Source organism: Heliconius melpomene, chromosome 1 (assembly GCF_056956725.1).
Source record: "Heliconius melpomene rosina isolate 202511_hmr_F chromosome 1, ASM5695672v1, whole genome shotgun sequence".
Taxonomy (NCBI): Eukaryota; Metazoa; Arthropoda; class Insecta; order Lepidoptera; family Nymphalidae; genus Heliconius; species Heliconius melpomene.
Genome location: NC_140389.1, coordinates 14,445,336 through 14,466,056, shown reverse-complemented (window position 1 = coordinate 14,466,056; position 20,721 = coordinate 14,445,336). Strand labels below are relative to the sequence as shown.

At 32.6% G+C, this 20,721-nt stretch overlaps 1 protein-coding gene and 1 non-coding gene across 3 annotated transcripts in view; both read right to left on the bottom strand.

The window, feature by feature from the left end:
- Wnt6 (Wnt oncogene analog 6) overlaps positions 1 to 20,051 on the bottom strand; it is a 44,865-nt gene extending 24,814 nt beyond the window's left edge. The window contains exon 1 of one of the 2 annotated variants that reach the window (XM_085189874.1): positions 19,915 to 20,051. Coding sequence is in view for 1 of the 2 variants with exons in the window: in XM_085189864.1 (XP_085045990.1) it covers positions 9,113 to 9,174 (62 nt within the window). In the remaining variant the exon portion in view is untranslated. Of the gene's footprint in view, positions 1 to 9,112; positions 9,422 to 19,914 lie in introns of those variants that run through there. The other variant, XM_085189864.1, reaches the window with a different exon arrangement.
- On the bottom strand, positions 18,948 to 19,018 carry TRNAG-CCC (transfer RNA glycine (anticodon CCC)). Its single transcript has one exon. It is a non-coding gene; the product is annotated as a tRNA-Gly (tRNA).
- Positions 20,052 to 20,721: the final 670 nt, after the last annotated feature.

Sequence of the window (20,721 nt, the reverse complement as noted above, 5' to 3'; positions counted from 1 at the left end):
AACGACTGAATTATTTAAATGTTATTGTTTAAATTAGTATAGTTTTTGATATAGTATGTTTGTATGTATGTATGTATCTTTGGTGTCGCTCGTGTGCTTCTAAATAAGCCATTATAATTTGTAAGAGGTTCATTTTCATATTTTATTGATTGTTGTCTATGTTTTGACGTTTTTATTTATGTTTATCATTAGGAATATGTTTATTTTTATTTATTTTAGCTTTAAGCTGTGCCTGCTGACCTGGGAACCTGGTGTTAAGATTCCGTTCCTTACTTTCCACCAAATCCTCGAGGCATCGCATGTTTAGCGGCGGTACTCAACGCCGTGATTTACCTTGACGCCAGAGCGAGGGAATGAAGATATTAAATTTTTCCCTTTTTCATTATGAAGATTATTATATAGATATTTATTTATTTCTATTATTATATTAAGTTCTACAATTAAAATTAAAAACATTATTTACTTTATAGACTACCCAACAGGTTTTAACCAATACACTAGGCACCAATTTCCAATGCAAGAATTATATAAACCAGATAAAAATTTGAAAGTCGCTAACAAAATAATTTATTATATCAATCAAGTTAATCACTCCCCGATCACAGTGATAGCAATTATATGAACTAAATATAATATAGTATTAATTGGAAGTGTGGATGTGTATGTTAGATCCGCTATTACAACTTGGATGTATTAAAATAAAAATGTAATTAATTAAGTAATCGATGTTTTAGTTCTATATTGAATCGTGGGCGAATGGAATCAACGGATTGTGTACAGATATTGTGTCTCAAATATATGTATATCGTTTTTTTTCTTTACACAGTGTTCTCTATATAGCAGGATAGGAATTTTCGGTACTTATTACCGCGATTTGTCTTCTTAACAGTGCGAGGAAATGAAAATGTCGTTCTTCCGAGAGGAAATCGAACCGCCAACTGTCGTTAAACGCTGTCCCATTGTACCATCATGGTCTCACTATATATTTTGCCTATATAATTTATAATCTATATATATAAAAGGACTTGTCCTCACTGACTGAGGTAAGACGCACGCACAGCCGTAACCGCTGATGATAGAAACGTGAAATTTGGACAGATGTTTACTTTCGTAATCTGGACATCCACTAAGAAGGGATTTTGAAAAATTTTAACCCTAAAGGGGAGAAATAGGGGTTGAAAATTTGTATGGAAAAAAATTTAAATCGGCATCGATTTTTATAAAATTTGAAATTTTGATTTTTAAAAGCATTTAATTGAATACGTGTTTCATCGTTTTCTAGAATTCCCTCCCTAAGGGTGCAAATAAGGGGTTGAAAGTTTGTATGGAAACATCTTGAAAACGCCACCGATTATTATAAAATTTGAAATTTAGACTCTTAAAAATATTTAATTGAACATGTGTTTCATGGTTTTTTAGAACTCACCCCCTAAATACGCAAGCGAAGCTGCGCGCGTCCGCTAGTATAATATAAGTATCAGAGTTAAATGATAGGATAAAATGTCTATATTCTCATGAAACTTACTATTAAAATGTTAGGTAATGATTTAGGATGATTACAGTCTTCAGTATTTTTTTACGTACCTACTAGACAATGGAAATTGTTCTTAAGATAATATAAAAAATGTATCTAATATAATAAAAATTAACCTGAAATATATTTTGAAATATTAATAGTTCAAAGGGATTTCAAAACATTGATTTTCGTATGCTAAAGCGATTTGATAATATTGGACATTTTTTTTATTATTTACTCTTTATGATATTATTTTTCTAGTCCGTATTAGAATTTATTGTCATGATACCGCACCGGGACTCCTATAAGGAAGCGCAATAGTTGTGGATTCAATTTCCGATCGGGGGAAAGATCATTTATAAAGATAAACAATATGAAATAGAAATATTATGAAATATGAATGGAGTGTCATATCACTAGATTCTCCACGCGTACTTGCTCTATTAGGACATGCCCATTATGCGAGAGATTCCACAAAAAAAATGTTATATTATTTTATGAGTCACAGTGTCTGTACAATCATCGGCCACACCCACGTCGTCTGCTGACATCAACTTTTATAGTCAATGATTTTAATGAAAGGCTTGATTGGTCAAATGATTAAGCATATTACATAAAACTGATTGAAAAATTATAGAAATAATCGCAATATCTATACAAATATATTACTAGCACGATGTAAAAAAAGCAAAATTAAAAAATAAAGTAAGTAAGTGTTAAATCTTAACTAGAATGAACTTAAATTTAATAAATTAATAGTTGTTTTCTTATTAAACTATAGAAAATTATGAAAATTAAAGATATTTTTAGGGTTCCGTACTGGTTACGTGCTTTCTTGCTATAGTACGGAACCTTTCGTGAGCGAGTCCTAGTCACACTTAGCCGGTTTTTATTTTATATCTTTGTCAACCACGGGACGTTATTTACAAAAAAAAATCTGTGAATGCCAAACTAAAAGCGACGATTAATATAAAAATAAGAACAAACACATATAAATTAAATCATATTATAGTCTATTTAATATATCAAAGATCACGGAAGTTCTAAAAGGTTTTAAACTAAAATAAACACTTGGTTTATCTCACGGCTCATCAGTGTCTTGGATATAATCTAATTGTCACTTCGATGCTCTAGATATCTGGGGAACGTGACGACTGTGTTAAACTACACACTTTTGACTCAGCCATGACCGAGATCTTATCGATGAAATTGAATATTTTTTGTATAAATGTATATAAAGCAAATAAAATTTTATTACGTTTTAAGTAATATGTAGGTACTTTACTTTTTTTTCAGCTTCACGCTGCTTCCGCATGTATAGCAGGGCAGAGGAAACCAAGTGTTAAGACACTTCGCTCCTGACTTTTCTCCAAATTCTGGAGGCATTACGTGTTGAATGGTGGATTTTAACGTCCCCATTTACCTCGACACCAAAGCAAAAGAAATGAAAATATCAAATATTTTATTTCTCCAAGTGAGAATCGAATCTACAACCTATCTGCGGTTACAGTACATGCTTGTACCTATGCTATGACTGGGCTCATGTACTATTAATTAATTAAAGTTTTTTTAATAAATATCAATAAAGAGTACCTACTAACTTTCTTATAATTACTGTTCCACAAAAAAATGTTAAACTTTATTTTCTTAAGAAGAAGTGAAAATATATGAAGTTTTGTATAAAAATCCTTCATATAAATGAAAGTTAAGGAAATTAATAATTCCCTCGATCGATTTCCTCTTAAAAGCTCGTGACGTCACATAATATTGTTCAGGCTTCATGTTAAAATAATTAAGCATGCATGACGCATTTACGCGTCATCAACGAACGTCAGATTCCTTGAAAACTTCCAAAACGATATATTTTTTATAAGGTAGTCCAAGACTTGGGAAATACAGAATGATTAATATACGCTATCATTATGGACTTCCATGTACAAAGAAGGAATGAAAAACTAATATAGTTTTAAAAACAAAGATTAAATGAAATAGTTTCATTTAAAACGTGTTATAATCGCGAAAATTATACATCTTATAACATTATTTCTTTATTCCTGAAAATACATGTATATTAGACAGACAAGACAAGACAAGACCTATATTATATAAATGTAGTAATAGTTGGGAACGGAGTGTCTTAACACTAGGTTACCTCCGCCTATCCTGCTATGAGAAGAATACAGCATAACAGCACAAAACTGTTCTGTTCTGTTCTTTCTAATATGGCGTTCCGAGCGTGCCAGTTGAGCACAAAATCACTTCGCCAGTGTCACGTTGAATGGAGAACTCACGAAAGAGGTTGTACGGTAAAAAAAGAGAAATAATATTACACAACAGAAAAATGCATGTTTTTAAGAGTGGTAGCACAAAGCTATTTTTTTTTAAATTTTGTAATAGTCACCTCAATTGACATCTAAAAAAAAAGTTACACTTTTAATTTATCTTATATATATTTACGAATTTCTTACAACTTAAGTCACGCTCAGAGTCAGTTACATATACCATTCCGAACATATAAATTTATTTTTGATAACCTATGAATAGTCCAATTTCTATAAAAAAATATCTTTAAAGTCTTAAAATACGTACATGTTGTAACATGTCTCGCTGGCTACATCGTTTTTGAACAAAACATAGCTACAGCTGGCACTTTAGCACGTTTACAATGTATGAAATTGACAAAAAAATATCTGTAGTATTCTTATATAATCTGTATATTATCGTTTAATTGATATAACTACTATAAAGAATGGTATAGTTTACTTTTAATAGTTGTAGGTTCGAAGCCCATTCACATAAATGATTATATTTATAACATACGTTTTTATCTAGGTAAAATAAGATATTGGGTTTATACTGCAAAATTCGGAAGTTATTCACATTAAATAGAAAAACCGGTCAAGGGCCACCCGGATTCGTCCATCGACGGTTCCGTACCAATTTTAGGTCCTGAATATTTGACTTTAATTAATTTGATATTGATTAATACATCCAGGAGACAAATGCTCTTGACAGACGAACAACAAAGCAATCAACAAACGGAATTCCTATAGCCGTTTTTACATTTTGAATTACAGGTACAGAACCCCAAAAAAAACACCAAAAACCCAAATTAACATAGCTTCCTTTATCACCACCATAACAATTTAATAATTGATCGCAAAATATAAAATTAATTAATACGGCCCATCCGCTGCCATAACATTGTATCCGACGCCTCACGAAGCATCAATTTTTACTGACTGGACCGAAGCTCCTAATTTAAGGTTCTTGATTAATTGCAAATTAAACTGCCGGCCGCCGTGCTCGCTCCGATATGACTTTATTGAATTTTATGCCACGTGATTTATGCGGGCCCCGAATATTTATTATCGATATCGGATAAATATCGATTACCCATTCGATTTTGTGTAGGTTCGGTGGGTAGTAGGTATGATAATTGGGGGGAGTTGGGGTTTATAAGTAAGTATATTATAATACTTACTATATATTATGGATATTGTAAAAAAGAAAATTCAGTTTATTTTTACTTTCTTATTAGTCTTCTGATAAAAATGAAGAGAACTATGTAATAATTAATTCTAAAATTTGTTAAATTGAATTTCTATACTGATTACGTAAAAATAAAGAATTCTAGTCTATACAATACATCTTAATTTAAGATCTAAACTAAAGGTAAACAATATAAGATATTTTTTTTATACGTGTACTAATATAATAAAATATTTAAAAATAACTATATATTATAATAATAAAATTGGTAACGCACGATCTCGTTTATAATATGAACAAATCTGTCATCGTAACTAATATCTAACATATTATTAGAGCAGCCTATAAATCTAGTACCACGTTACAAATCGAAAGCGACCAATAACCGGCGGTCGCCATTAAATCAAATGTAAACAATAAAAGACAAGCGAACTACGAGTACCTACATACCACATATAAACTAAGGTACGAGTAGATAGGTACATAGCCTAGCAGAATCGGCCTTATTACTCTTTCTAGTTTTTAATTTGCAATACTTTATTTCAATTATTACATAAATTAATAAAATAAAAAAATACAATCGAATTGATAACCTCCTTTTAAGTTGGTTAAAGAATCGTGGCATGACGTTTAAATAGTGCTACAGCAAAATAGATCGTAGATACTATATCCAAGTACTATACTGAAATGAACGTTACCGAATTAGCAGTTTTAGGTTTTTGGGTATTTTTAGCCTAATATGTTACTTATAGTTTAAGACCTAAAAAAATTCAATAATATTCGACATTTTCGCCATGTCTTATTTATCGACGAATTGAATGGAAAACGGTGCGACCTATCTCTAAACTCTCATATTGGCTCATAAAATAAATTGTAAATGTATATTAATACTCTTTTTCTTTACCACCTTCGTTTTGATTTGTAGGTAGTTTACGATGTATAGGGGAGCACAGAGAGAGAGAAAGAGAGAACGATGAAATCGAAATTTTCCATTTTACTTCTTAAAGTGTATAAAAATAAAGTTGTGGACGTTGTAATATACAACTGTGCTGATTGCTTCATTTAAATTAAACATTAATAACGCAAACGACGCGATGCTTCATATAAAACGTGAAAATTATTTCACTCTTATTATTAAATATTAATAGCAGTTAACATAATTCTTGAGCAAATACCTTAGATTTTGAGTATATGTATAAGTTATATTCAATAACCATTAATCGAGGCCGTCATGGGGCAGTGGCAATAGCGTGGCGCGACGATTTGTGGGTTTGGTTTCTAGTTGAGGAAATGAATAATTTTTAATTAATATTTCTATTTCATCGCTCTAGTAATAAGGCAAACCGCGGCGTCGAATTCCGACAGTCAACACTGATTGTCTTAACAATACGTTCCCTCTGTCGTCCTTGCTGTATGGGGAATACAGCTAGAAGCGAGAGAAAGAGAGAGAGATTTGAATTAATAGATATTTTTCATAATTTTAACTAAGTGACATTAACGAGATTAATATCACGATGATGAATTTAAACAGAATAAGAAATATGTTCTATAAATTATGCTCACTATAATTTAAATCTCATATTGACTCCTGTACGTGCGTTAAGATTAGAAAGAAAAAAATTACCAAAATACTGAGCATGTAGTGATGCAGCGGCACATCGCCTTACCATAAGCACAACGCCGTTTAATTTCAAGGCTTTAATTTCAAAGTTATACATTATAAAACACGGCGTTAAGTTCTGCCACTCAACACGCGCTAATTCAAAAATGGAGAAAAAGGAGGAACGGAGCGTCAAAACATTAGATTCCCTCCACCTACCCTGCTACATGCAAGATACAGTGTGAAGCTAAAAAAAAAAATTTAAATGCTATAAACGCTTGTCGTTTCCATAAATTAATCGATTGTTACTATAAATAGAAATATAATAATCGATTCTTTCACAAATACCGCCGTCTCTTTGCCGCCGCAATTATTTTATTTTATTTTTTTATGGAAAAAGAACAAGGCAAACGAGCGTTCGGGTCACCTGATGATGATCACCGTCGCCCACGATCCCGTGCTGCTCCAAAGGAGCTACAGGTGCGTTGCCGGCCTTTGAGGTGGAGATAGACGCGCTTTTTGAAGGTACATACCCACATCCTACCGACCTGGAAACACTGTCGCGGGAGGCCATTCCACAGTTCGGTGGCGCGTGGAAGGAAATTTCTACGAAACCGCACAGTAGTGGAGTGCCACGTTTCCAGGTGGTGAGTAAATATTAGAAATATACAATTATTAGAAACTTTTACTAACACTTACATCCTTTCCATATATCTATAATAATATACAATATTTCTTTCACTTTTAGTGTCCTAGTGTTCTCTTAACTGTTGACATTTTGTTTTGGCGCTGAAACAATTACAAGAGAATTGATGGTTCGCCGTCTGTTTTCTTAGTATTTTTTATTTGTAGAATATGATTGTTTAATGTTATGTCAGTTTCACACTGTATCCTGTATGTAGCAGGGTAGGCAGAGGGAACCTGGGAACCTAGTGTTAAAACACTCCGTTTCTTACGAAATGTTGACTTACGGAACTTAGTAGTAGTAGTATACATACCTATCTAGTATAATATTTGTAGAATGTTGAAAAGAGAGAAATGCAGTGACCAAGCACTATCAAACAGGTTTTTTTAGAGAAATCGGGCAGTTTACTTTCCTGTTACATTTAAAATTACTAAAGCTTCTTTTAATTTTTTCAGCTTTATCCTGATTATTGCAGAATAGAAAGACATTTCATAGTTTCGAGATACTTTGCGTAGCTGAAGTGGTTTTGTTTTGCCAGGGTGAGGAATTCATTTATATCATTTATCAGGAATTCATCATACCAAATATATGTATATTTTAGTAAAGTCCATAAGATATTGTTAATTTGCGAAGCTATCTTCGAAACAATTATGCCGTTAAGCTTTATAGGAGTATCCATAAAAGGTCACTCGTTTCTTTTTAACCATCTACTTGTATCTCACATAAACATGTGTAAATGTAAATTAATTATCTAGAAAAAGTTTTTTTTATATATAAAACAAATGTCCATATAAGGACAACGTCTAGGCAATATATCGCACTTGCTGTAAAATAGGCTTCTACTATATTAGTAACTTCGAGGTATTTTTTTTATTAATTAGCGGACACGTGGTCAGTACATTTTGTAATTTGTTACATATTTTTTAATTTATATTATATCTAGAGATTTTCGGGAAATTGAATTAGAATTTAGTGGTATTTTCATTTCTTCGATCTGGTTGGTACCAATGCAAAAATGTGCAGTGACTCGAAAACTCAACGGAAATTGGGGAACGGGGTGTCTTAACAAAAGCTAAAGAATAAAAAATAGCGCATAAAATAATAGCGTTCATAAAATTTGATTTATCTAATATAATTATTGCTTAGTAAAGTAATATCGATTAGACAATATATAATGAAGACCGTACTTGATGTTTTTAATTTTAGAGTAAGTTATAGTTTGTTTTATTATAAGTACCGACGGAACATTTTATTTTATCTATGTATGTGATAACTAAAAAAATTATATAGTATTTTAAACTATAAATAAATATTCAAAGTTAATACTATATAAGACAAACGATTATTGTCATATATTTTTTTTAGTGAGAACAATAAAATTATAATAGAGCTCTACAAATAAAATAATTATTTAAACCAATTAAATAATACAAATGTATCATATTATAATAAATATTCTATAACAATATATTTAAATATTATCTATAAAAATCTCCAATATCCATACAAAGTAAAGACTTACACAAAATTACGGGCTATTTCATGAATGATCCGATTTGTTCGTAAAAATATAAAAGTGCATCGAAACCCGCTTAACCCGCAGTACGAGTACGTACAATACACGCAATCTTTATTTTAATCTAGTAAACCTAAAAAAGCAATAACACGAGGGAACACCCCCGTCTTCATAAATCTCTTCACGCAACATCCTTGATGTAATCTAACCTCAATCACGTAGCAGCGGGCTTTTACAAAAAAAAACAATAATCTACCATACATGGTGCTTATTCCTATAGAGGCAGAGACAGTGTGGACTCACCACCAAGAGTCGGTGATGGGCGCGAGCAGCAGTAAACAAGCGGCGATGAGGACCGGCCGCATTGCTCCCGTGACATCACTGCCTACTATGTCCTAGCCGTGACATCTATCCATATATATTATATAATATAATACAAAATGATAGCGAATCAAATTAGTAAATGAGAAATTTCGTTCGGAACGTATATCGATTTGTTATATCGATACGGTTGAGAGTTTCGCGGCGTTACGTGCGTGGATCCCTGTCGGCGAGAGATCGCGGCGCGGACTGACGCTCACCTGTGGCCACCCCGGCGCAAGCGCAGCGCAAAACGTTTTTCGCGCTATTTTGGCTAATATTTAGCGGGCTAGGCTTCGCGTGATTAGAAATATTGAAGTGGGGATACGAACTCTGGTCGACCACACGCGGAGACGCGGCCATGCACTTATGCGATTATGAACGGGTTCTCGATCTCGTTTTCGATATAATTTAATACGGTGTCAGCGTACATGTTTTCTTTGTACGACTCCGATACGAATGTAGAGCGTAATTAAAATTTCTTTTACAACAAATAATTTTAATACAATTTTCTAGTGAATTCGTAAATTCTATTGAAGCATAATAACTCATAACGACTGATGCTATAATTTCGCTCGTATCAACTGGTATTTGTAAATTTGATAGACATTGTAAACAAACATACGTTTAATTGCTTCTTCATTTTTGATCTAAACCAATACATACTAATACGAAGCAGATATTCGTCGATATCGGAGTGACGGACAGTGAGAGGCGTACACGGCAGGCGTACAGTACGTCTATTTATAGGTGCACGGACACCACGTGCGAAACTAATTGTGTTATACAAATAATCGGTAAACTTACACACCTGCCCGATATTAAAGGGCCTATTTGATAGTGGATCAGCTGAAACGAATTATTAATGAAAATCTATTAGGAAAATTTACGACGAATAGCCTGAATAAAAGCTCTATTGCGAAAGCTTACCCACATATATTTTAAAAAAATTCTCACACATATGTATACATTTAGTCGTTACGTGATTTTTTTCCTCGTGGGGCAAGAAGCACAAGCTTGGGACTGTAACTTGACGGTTGTGGGTTTAATTTTCACTCAAAAGAATAAAATATTTTTTAGTAATATTTTTATTTCTTCGCTCTAGTACCAACGCAAAAGGCAATGAGTTTCCCTAACTCAATACACAATCGAAAATTCAGTGGAAGGTGGGAAATTGAGAGTTTTAACACTAGGTTCTCTCTGCCTATACTGCTACGTTCGGAATTCCGCATGAAGCTGGAAAAAAATAGTATCTAATTAAGACGTATTATAAGTAAAAGGTATTCTTTCAATTTACCTACAGAAATCCAAAGGATTAAAGACCATTGATAATCCCTTCAATACAATAGTTATGTTTAAAAAATTTGCCAAAAAATATCAACATATAGAGATGTTGAAGCCGCGTTTTTGGTGTCGGCTCCATATCCACACGGGTGTCATAGCACGCAATCGCCCGTAACTAACTCATATTAATTGATACATCAAGTGCAAACGTCAGTAGTGCTCTGTTCAGAGGAGATGGCGAATTTGACACACGAAACCATACACTGAGATATTTTTTTTTGTATAATTTTGGTTCAATACCCAACAAGTATAGTTGCCTGAGCAGTACATATCAATTTACATTAAAATTTATATGAAATAATGTTTTAATTTATTTCGTAATATTATAAAGATGTAGAGTTTGTTTGGGAGAAAGCGACAATCTCAAGAACTAAATGGAATCGAATAATCTTTTATCTATTGAATAGGTCATTTATCGAAGAATTCTATATTATGTAATATAATCATTTCATTTTCAGACCACAGGAGCCAAATGACAGGAAAAAAGCTGGTTTTAATACATATCAAAACTTTTTTTCTATTTACCAAAAAAACAAAAAAAAGAGAAAATTTTCAACTTAATCTCGTATCATAAAACTCGAGCTACTTACTGAAAAAGTCAAATATAAAAACTACATAAAGCTCGTTGAACTGATAAATGCTTTTATTAGCCTATTAAAGTCAAAAGCACTCTTAATTGTAAACATGCTGTGTATTTTATTGCCGCGGCACGCTTTTCTAACGTACGATAATATTTTAGTGAAAATCTGTACGTTTTATATAATCGTTTAAAAGTAGGCAAAATAGAAGGATATAGCAATAAATATGGAAGACCACGATATCTCATTTACTAACCACGCGTGTTTGGAATAGAGCATCTTATCATTCCTAACTCAAAGTTACAAAAATCATAATAAACTTCCAATACGTATAACAGAACTTATACATTACAGCGTTGATAACAAAAATCTTCATAGTTATTTGTGTAGCACTTAACAAAGATAGTGTTTTTTTAATACAAAAAAATTCTTAAATTTTCTTCTCTATCATTCTAGAGTAAATGTGCTGAGAAGATCATTTGGCGGCGGCAAAACATCAGGCAATCTGTTACGAAATACCACCTGTTTACAATTTTACTTTCAAAAGAATATTTCGCGTAGACTTTGGGTAACATCAAAGGGATCACAGCTTATACAATTGTTTAAGAAGCATTCGACAAAGGATATTATTAAATATACCAAGTTTTAAAATTACTTTGATTTTTGTTTGAATTACAGACGATAATATACAGCTGTTTCCGAAATACTTCATAAACGTTGCGAAAATGGAAAATATGATGATAGTAGACCAGATATTACAGAAGTAAATGTTATTGGGGGATGTAAAAATATCATAGTAAATTTATTGATAAGACTTACAATACGTCATGTAGATTGTGACTGCGAAGCCAGAAACTTAGGAAAATTGTTATAGAAATTAAAATATTTTTAAGTCATTTTCTTAGTAAGGGATAGTGCGGCGTTAAGTTTCGCAACTTAGGATAAGTTCACTTTTAAATAAATTAAATTAATAAATTTTACACTCTACCTGCGATGTCAGTCTACGTGAGAAGCGAACAACAGTGTGGTCATTTACAAGATTACCTCAACCTACATCGCAATATACGGAAGACACGTGAAAATAAACATTATAGAAAATAAATAATGATTTTCAAACTTTGAATCACGATATTTACTTTAGTACGAACGATTCTTCCTAGAACTCTTAAGCAATGTCTGATCTGGGAAACATAAAACAAAAAAATCGAGTACTTCCAAAGGCGTACACAGTGAAAGATCCAATACGTAAAGAAATCATTAAATCAGCTTCACCCTGTATCCCGCACACAGCAGATAGGCAGAGGGAACTTAGTGTTCTTTCCGCCGAATTCCATTCCGTGTTGAGTCTCGAAACTCAACGCCGCGCCTTTGACACCAGAGCAAAGAAATGGAAATAAATAATTAATCTGTTCGAGTGTAAATTGAATCCACAACCAGTCGGTTTTACAGTCACATTTTGTGCCACTGCGCCACGAGCCCACGACTGGCCTCAAGACATAATAAAAATAAAATTAAATATAGAGTAAAAGCAAAGCCTATTTTCTGTGCAGGTCAAAAAAAGGCTATCCTCCTATGCACCGAAGCCGCGGCACTTGTCAAGCGAACTGAATACCCCACTTGGCCGGCTCTAGTATGCAAGGGGCCAACACTCGCGCGCAAACAAAACATCTGGAGAACGCACTCCAGTTAAAACGATTCCGATGTCGGGCTTAACGCTATACGTTTTTTGCTTCTCAAGCGTAAAACCAACTAATCGTATGATCGATATATTGGTGACCTCTTAGATGTCTTGTTGCATTAACGTTTATTGTTTCAGAGGTCGTGGATTCGATATGTGGGGAACTAGTTTTTGTTTTATGTAATTTGGATTGTTTTGTAGCTTTAAGCTGTATTCGTATTGCAGGATAAGCAGAGGGATAATTTACTGTTAAAATACTCCGTTCGTCTCGCACCGCCCAATTTTCGAGAGATTGAGTGTTGAGTGGCGGAAGTCAAAGCTGCGCTTTATCATGGTACCAGAACCAGAAAATGAAAATAATTCATTCCTATTAATAGGAATCGAACCCAAAACCATCGCGTTTACACTCACACGCCTGCCTTATACAGCAAATTAATTTTGATATTGCATTTTTAATTTATATATTCCAAATTATCGATGTTAAAAATATCGTTATCTTAGGAATTCTATCGAAGACTGGATAAGCTAGTTTATTAAGATATTTAGTAAAAAATACCCATTAACACTATATTTGCGATTTGTAATGTTGGTAATAATTTTTAATAAAAATATTTAATGAAACCTAATACGATATCATGAACATGATTATATATATATAGTTTTAATTCTGTGCTGACAAAAACATAAATTTAAAACTCAAAATTATTCTATATAAGTCGTATATTAGCAGTGTCTTTAGATACAATATTAACATTCAAAATACAGATAAATATAATTTTAACACTATTAAAGAGATTGTATAATTATTTTAATGTTCTTTTTTTATAAAATAACACATAATTATATTATAATTGCTTTAGAAATTAGAATTAGTATCATATAAAAATTATACACGCGTTCCGAAAAAATGGGATCGTGGCAACTGTTCTATACAAGAATCTGATACCAATTAATAGAAGCACACTTAACAAGAAATATCTAACAAATCAATTTGAGCAATGCAAAGAATTCATTCACCTCTGGTGATGTGAATATTTCATGTCAATGTTCTCTATGATATCGAAATTGCTTGGAGGTCTTCGTTAGTGTTGTAATCAATTAAATATATGATTGGAATGTTTCGTTCAACTTTTTTATATCTTATACAACATTTATATATAGATATTAAGTAAAGGAAATAACCATTTTTAATAGATAATACAAGCTTAGATATTATAATTTTAATCTTATTACAAACTCAATCAACTCGATTCGACTGTCGATATGTTAATAAAACCCATACGCTTCTAACACACAAAAGCAACAATTCCTATACAACATAGATATATTAGATGTGTCCAACAAAATTACAGTATCGATAAACAAGTTAATATAATGGGCACATCACTGATGTTATCGCGTCATCGATTAAAACATTTTGATTAGCTTTCAACTTACAAGCAATGTCATAATCTGTAATCTGAACCAAACGTCTTAAACGCCATTATGGTTATTAGTTAATTCTGTCGTTTCGACTCGACGCGGGTTATAAAATTAAATTCCATGCATTAGGTGCTTAATATGGTACTAGATACAATGAGACATGATGCCACCCCAGTCAAGTGACTGTGCAGGAATGAATCGATAACGATCTCAGATCTTTATGTCGATATGTCTACGATAGCGGACACTCGACATCCCTATTGAAATCGTGAGTTTGACGAAAAACTTAATGAATTGTGACTTATAATGACGAACAGAGAATATTCACTGATAGTTTAATGGAGAATTTAAGATATTATCAAAATTAAGCTGTTTCAATATCTTCCAATGTATATAGATAATTAATCTTAACTGTATTATTATTAGTTTTGTCTGTATTTCTGAATAGCGTACCGACGAAATACAAGCAACTAAATATTAACTATTTGAGACACTATGAAAATCATCTTGGCATAACGCCTCTCTAACGATTGACGCGATAATCGTGGGTTCGATTACTGCTTGAATTATACATTTATTAAAATTAATTTTATATCCCCGCTTTGGTAGAGAAAGCTCGGTGCTTAATTCCGCCACTCAGCACGCAATGACCGAAAAACGTAACGGAATATCTTGACACTATATTCACTGTGAGAAGATGAGACATAACACGACTATTGTCATAGTTTAACATTTTAAAATTATTATGTTATTATAGTTTAATAAGAAATATCATAAGTTGTGGTAATATCATAAATATAATATAAAATTCTCAATTCTTTGACAAAAAGATTTTCCATTCTACTTATGAGAACTTATAAATTCATCACGAGCTACTTTTTTTTCCTTTTACCTCTCAGTAAACTAAAGATGGGCCGTTTAAGGAAGGCAAATATGATCGATGAATATAAATAGACATTTATCTACATGATATGGCTTCTGGATTTTCAATTATTTAAATGTTATCTATTATATTAATATTTTAAACCAGTTTGTCTGTGATTGTAAACGCGTGAGCTTGTGGGTTCGATTTCCATTCAAAGAAATGAAATATTAAACGATCCTTTCAGGATTTTTTTGTTTTGATTTACGATAACCTAGTATATTAATTCACCGCCAAGTCGACGAAGTCATGAACTGGGCCTAGTAGCTCGATTAAATTGTTAATGCTTGAAGGCGTATGAACATACTCATACATGGTGATTGTAAGAAAAAGCGCGACGACGCTTCAGAATGACTTATTGCCTACTCTCTGGTACAAAAAGCACAGGTTTACCTTTAAAGCTCATTTATATGCTCCTTATAAAAGTTATACGTGAAGAAATCCTATAAAAACATATCGATATTTTCGTTTACAAGTATATTTTTAAAATACTGTAATGGCGCTTGATGTTATCGCAGCAATATGGTTTTATTGGTGAAGTATGTTGCCATTTATGAAGAAAAATTAATAACAATTGAGTTACATCTTTTTTTTTTTATGGAAAAAGGACAAGGCAAATGAGAGTTCGGGTCACCTGGTGGTGATCACCGTCGCCCACGACCCCGTGCAGCACCAGAGGAGCTACAGGTGCGTTGCTGGCCTTTGAGGTGGAGATAGACGCGCTTCTTGAAGGTACCCATATCGTACCGACCTGGACCGGAAACACTGCCGCGGGTAGGCCATTCCACAGTTCGGTGGCGCGTGGAAGGAAATTTCTACGAAACCGCACAGTAGTGGAGTGCCACGCATCCAGATGGTGTGGATGATATTTAAGTTTGTGACGTGCTGTGCGGTTAGAAAATTCGGCGGCAGGTAACAGGTCAAACAGTTCTTCAAAACACTCACCATGATAAATGCGATAGAGAACGCACAGCGAGGAGACGTCTCTACGCAGAGCCAAAGTGTCAAGCCTTCCACAGCTTACCCAGTAGCTAATCCTTAATGATTCGAACAGCTCTACGTTGTATGCGATCAAATGGGTCAAGCTGATACTGGGGTGCACCAGCCCAGAGATGAGAACAGTACTCCATGTGTGGCCGAACCTGGGCCCTATATAGGGCCAATCGGTGTTTTGGCGTGAAGTACTTGAGGCCTTCGTGAGTATGCGACTGTAAACGCGACGATTGTGGGTTCGATTATTACTCAGGGGAATGAAATATTTAATATTTTCATTCCCTCGCTAGTCCCGAGGTAAAGTGTGGCATTAAGCATTAAGTTAATGGGGTGTCCTCTGTGCCTAGATTACCATGTATAGGATATAGCGTGAAGATAAAAATAAAAATAATTGAATTGAATTCTTTGTAATACTTCAATATAATTAATATATACCTGTATACATAGTGTAGGTATGTTGATACGGTTTATATCCTATCCTGCTAGATATGCAGGACATTGCGAAACTTAGAATCAAAATATCTAAAATATTGTATATTTACATAATTTTTTTAATAAACATTATGTTTTTAGTAAAACTGTTCAGATTTAATATAAATGACGGCAAAATAAAGAAAGAAATTTCTCAAAAGTAGCGAACTAAAAATTAAAAGTGAATTCTTGAAGTGAAATGCTAAATCAATTGTTTTCGATTTGTTTCAACGGATTGTGGAAATAATTAGTGCCCTTTGGAAAATGCTCATTTGCCACGGGTGGTAAATATTTACGAGTTATTGTTCTTTGATGACGCGAACGTTGTGTGTGGACACGTTGGGAATGAGGTATAAGATTTTCTAATCAAATAAATAATGGAGAACGGAGTGTTTTAACACTAGGTTCCCTCTGCTTACCCTGTTGTGTGCGGGATGCAGCGTGAAGCTGATGTTAAGAATTTTTAATTAAAGAAAAATATCCTTAGTTCTTATAATTTTACTGCAGTGTTATTAGACACCGACGTCAAAAGAAGTGTTGTAAGTTTAACGTGTCTGCCTATCTGTCTGTAGCACCGTAACTCCTGAATTGATGAACAGATTTGAGGGTGGTTATTTTTAATTGAAAGTTTTGTTATGAAAAATATATATTTTTTTTAATTTTGCTTATTACCTAAATCTTATCCACATATAGCCAATATACATTCGGAACATATTAAAGCGCGGTCGCAAACGTTAACAGTAATTTCATAATAACATAATATTTTATTAGCCCCCAGTTCATGGTGAAATGAGTTACTCAATTAGTTGCGTAAAACAATGGCGTTGAACCGCGCTTATTGTGTGTCAAATGATACCGCTACTTATATGAAAATTGTACATATTATAATTGAATTATTGAAAGTTAAAAGTTAAATATTCTTATTTATTTAGAAAATGTATGAAAAATTTGAACGTAGCGGGCTTTGAATCCGTACCTCTTGGAAACCGTTCTAGCGCTCTAAGTACTAAGCCATACGTTCTCATCAATCTACGTCGAAATTCTTCTACGATTGTTACAACTTATTCATGTTTTTAGCATCTCTGTTGGCAGATTACCCAAAAATAATGGCTTAGAATTATCGATTGTAAAGAAAAATGCTATTTATTTAATATCAAATTCCGCGACGTTAAATTTTTATTCGTTTTTATTTTTTTCTTTCCCAAGTGTACCTACTAATACCTACGCTTTGTCTTGCACATCACAGAGAAGAGAGAGCGAACCTGGGAACCTAGTTTTAAGATACTCCGTTCGAAATAAGACACTTCCGTTACCCACTTTCCGCCGAAATCTGGATTTACTGAACGTTAACTAAAGCTAGAAGGAAATGAAAAAAATGTAAATCTTTCATTCTCCCGAGAATCGATCCCACAACACTCGTACATATTTAATTTCTCTGCCTTACTTCTTAGAACAGCGAAGAGATGAAAAACTAGTTAATTTTTTACAAAGAATCACGAATAATAATAATCATAATCATACGACATAATAAAACGTATCGCCACACTACCTATCATAATACATTAACATAAACAAACATAATTAACATAAAACTTTATATACACTTTTCTAAACTGACTCATTTGTGAGTTCGTCTGGCTAATTTGTTAAGTTCCCATGTGATGTTGGAATGCTCTGTGACATATTTGACGCTTGTAGCCGATTCGATTCTCATGTCGACCTACCGCGCTCACGCTTGAAATACGATTGGCATTTGGTTCACATTCATAATTAAATAAAGAAATTTTGATTTAAATTAATCAGTTATATCGCTAATATCGGTGTTGCTTTTGAATAAATTATAAGAAACAGTAGTTTAATTTAAAAAAATAATATCATGCTGAAATTAATATCAAATATTGAAGGCGAAGTTAACCTACAATCCTGGAATGAGCACGGTACCCTACTGACTGGTGCTTTATGTATATACCACATACAATAGTGACGATTTTCCTAATTTCATACTAGTTCATAAAAAAAACTTACACAAACCTTTTTTTATAGATAAAAAATATATATTGTGGTCCTAATTTAATTATAAGAGTCAAGAGGTAGAAAATTCTACTTTGAACTTTCCACATTTAAGTGGAAGTCCACATGCATTGAGTTGTGCTTAAAATAGGTCACTGTGTTAAACATACTAAACGCCTAACCTATTAAAATACTATCTTTTGTAAGCATCACCTTTTATTAAATTACAGCGACATCTAGCGGACAATTAGCCTTTGAAAAGCATATTTTATTTAAAATTAAGTAAGGAAAAGCAACAAGTTGCCATTACATATAAATTAAAATAATCAGAAAAATAACAAAAAACTTTGCAAAAAGGAGTGCACTGCCCGGGAATCGAACCCGGGTCGCAAGAATGGGAATCTTGCATGATACCACTACACCAGCAGTGCTCGTCAAATGCGAGTTAAAATATTGTACAGCCTATAAAGCCTTTTTTAGATAAATCGCAGTTTTATATAATCTCACATTTATATTCTGTTATCAGAAGCAGAGAAAATTTAGTGTCTAGATATTCTATTTTCTGCTTTCAGCCCGAATGCAAGACATTTCGATGGGCGAAACTTAATGGCGTTCTTTGTATAATGTATATAGTCAGCATCGGAAAATAAAAAAAAATAACAAGAAAATATGGGCACCTATTAAGTAAATAGTAAATGGTAAAACGAGAAGAAAAACCTCCTTCAAAGATACACTTTTGTGAACTATAAAAATCTAATATTTTTATAGCTTGTAATTTTATTAATAACTACAATAAATGAGTTTTTGTTAATCTTATCATGAATTGAACTTACTACTATTTTGACTTATTTCAATTTTGATATAACAAATTATACCTAGTTACTTTATAATAATAGTGCTTGGTGAGAACTCGTGTGATGAGATTCCTAGAAGGCAACGTCCTTTTAGGTCATTGATTAGGTTTTAGAATATCTTAATAATAGAGGAAAATAATTAATAATATTTTGATATTATTAATAGCTTTGAGGTTTACAGAAATTGAGAATATAAAAAAAGAATAGAATATAAAGTTTTGAAATAACAATTAATATCTGATGTAAAACATTTACATTTTATAGCAAGAGTAGATATTTATGATGGTTTTATGCCCATTTAACTTGAAGAATCTTGTAAAGAAATCTAAACAAAGAAGTATTTTATTAAAAAATACTTTACAATTTTCTCTAATTAATTAAATTTTTCTGGGATAACCTTCTAAATTATATAATTTCACAAATTAAACATAAATCATGCAATGTTTACAGCACTAAAAATTTTAGGTACCTACCTCAATATCCAAAGAAAAATTCCACCTACACCCCGATGGGCCGAAAGTATACCGGACGCTGGCACGTAAACACTGATCGGCGCGGGCGCAATAAAAATGCTGTAAAATTTTGATGTTTCTATTCAACATCGTCCATCCCTCTCGCACTCACAAGTTTCCACATATCTGTCTCTCTCACCTGAGAATGGCTCAGATTATTATCAATGCACTTTACATAAAGCAGAAGTTCCGATCTGACATTTATGTGATTTTGAAAGTAAATCGTATAGGTTTAGTGCGCGATAAGTGGCAGAGAATGAGGTGTCAAGTAATAAAATTAATAAATGGTTCTAGATTTCATCGCTAGGACGATTTTTCTGAAGGCGATCTACTATGGTTTATTAAAATTAATATTTTTTAATAATCGCGACGCCTTAGAAGTTTTATGGTCGTCTTGGATCAGTTTGTATATACAAAAAAAAACAATTGATTAAAAATGTTGGTTTCTAACCTTTAAAATTGGTTTCTAATGTTACTTACTCTGTATACCTAAGTCAAATTATGAAGTAGTTTGTCTAAAATTTATCAAAAAAGATAAAATATAATATAAAAAAGCATATAATTTTTTAGTTTTGAGTTAAAAATATATAATCGAGACTTCCATATACAAAAAAAAATGAACTACATTCTTCATAGAATAATCTGTTAATTGAAGACGGTATAAACAAACATTTGGATAAAATGGTGGATTCTAGGTAAGTAAGTGTTTACAATTCCTCTTGAATCATAAGCTTAGTGGTTTCTTAGAAGCGTACTTCCTAGTAAACT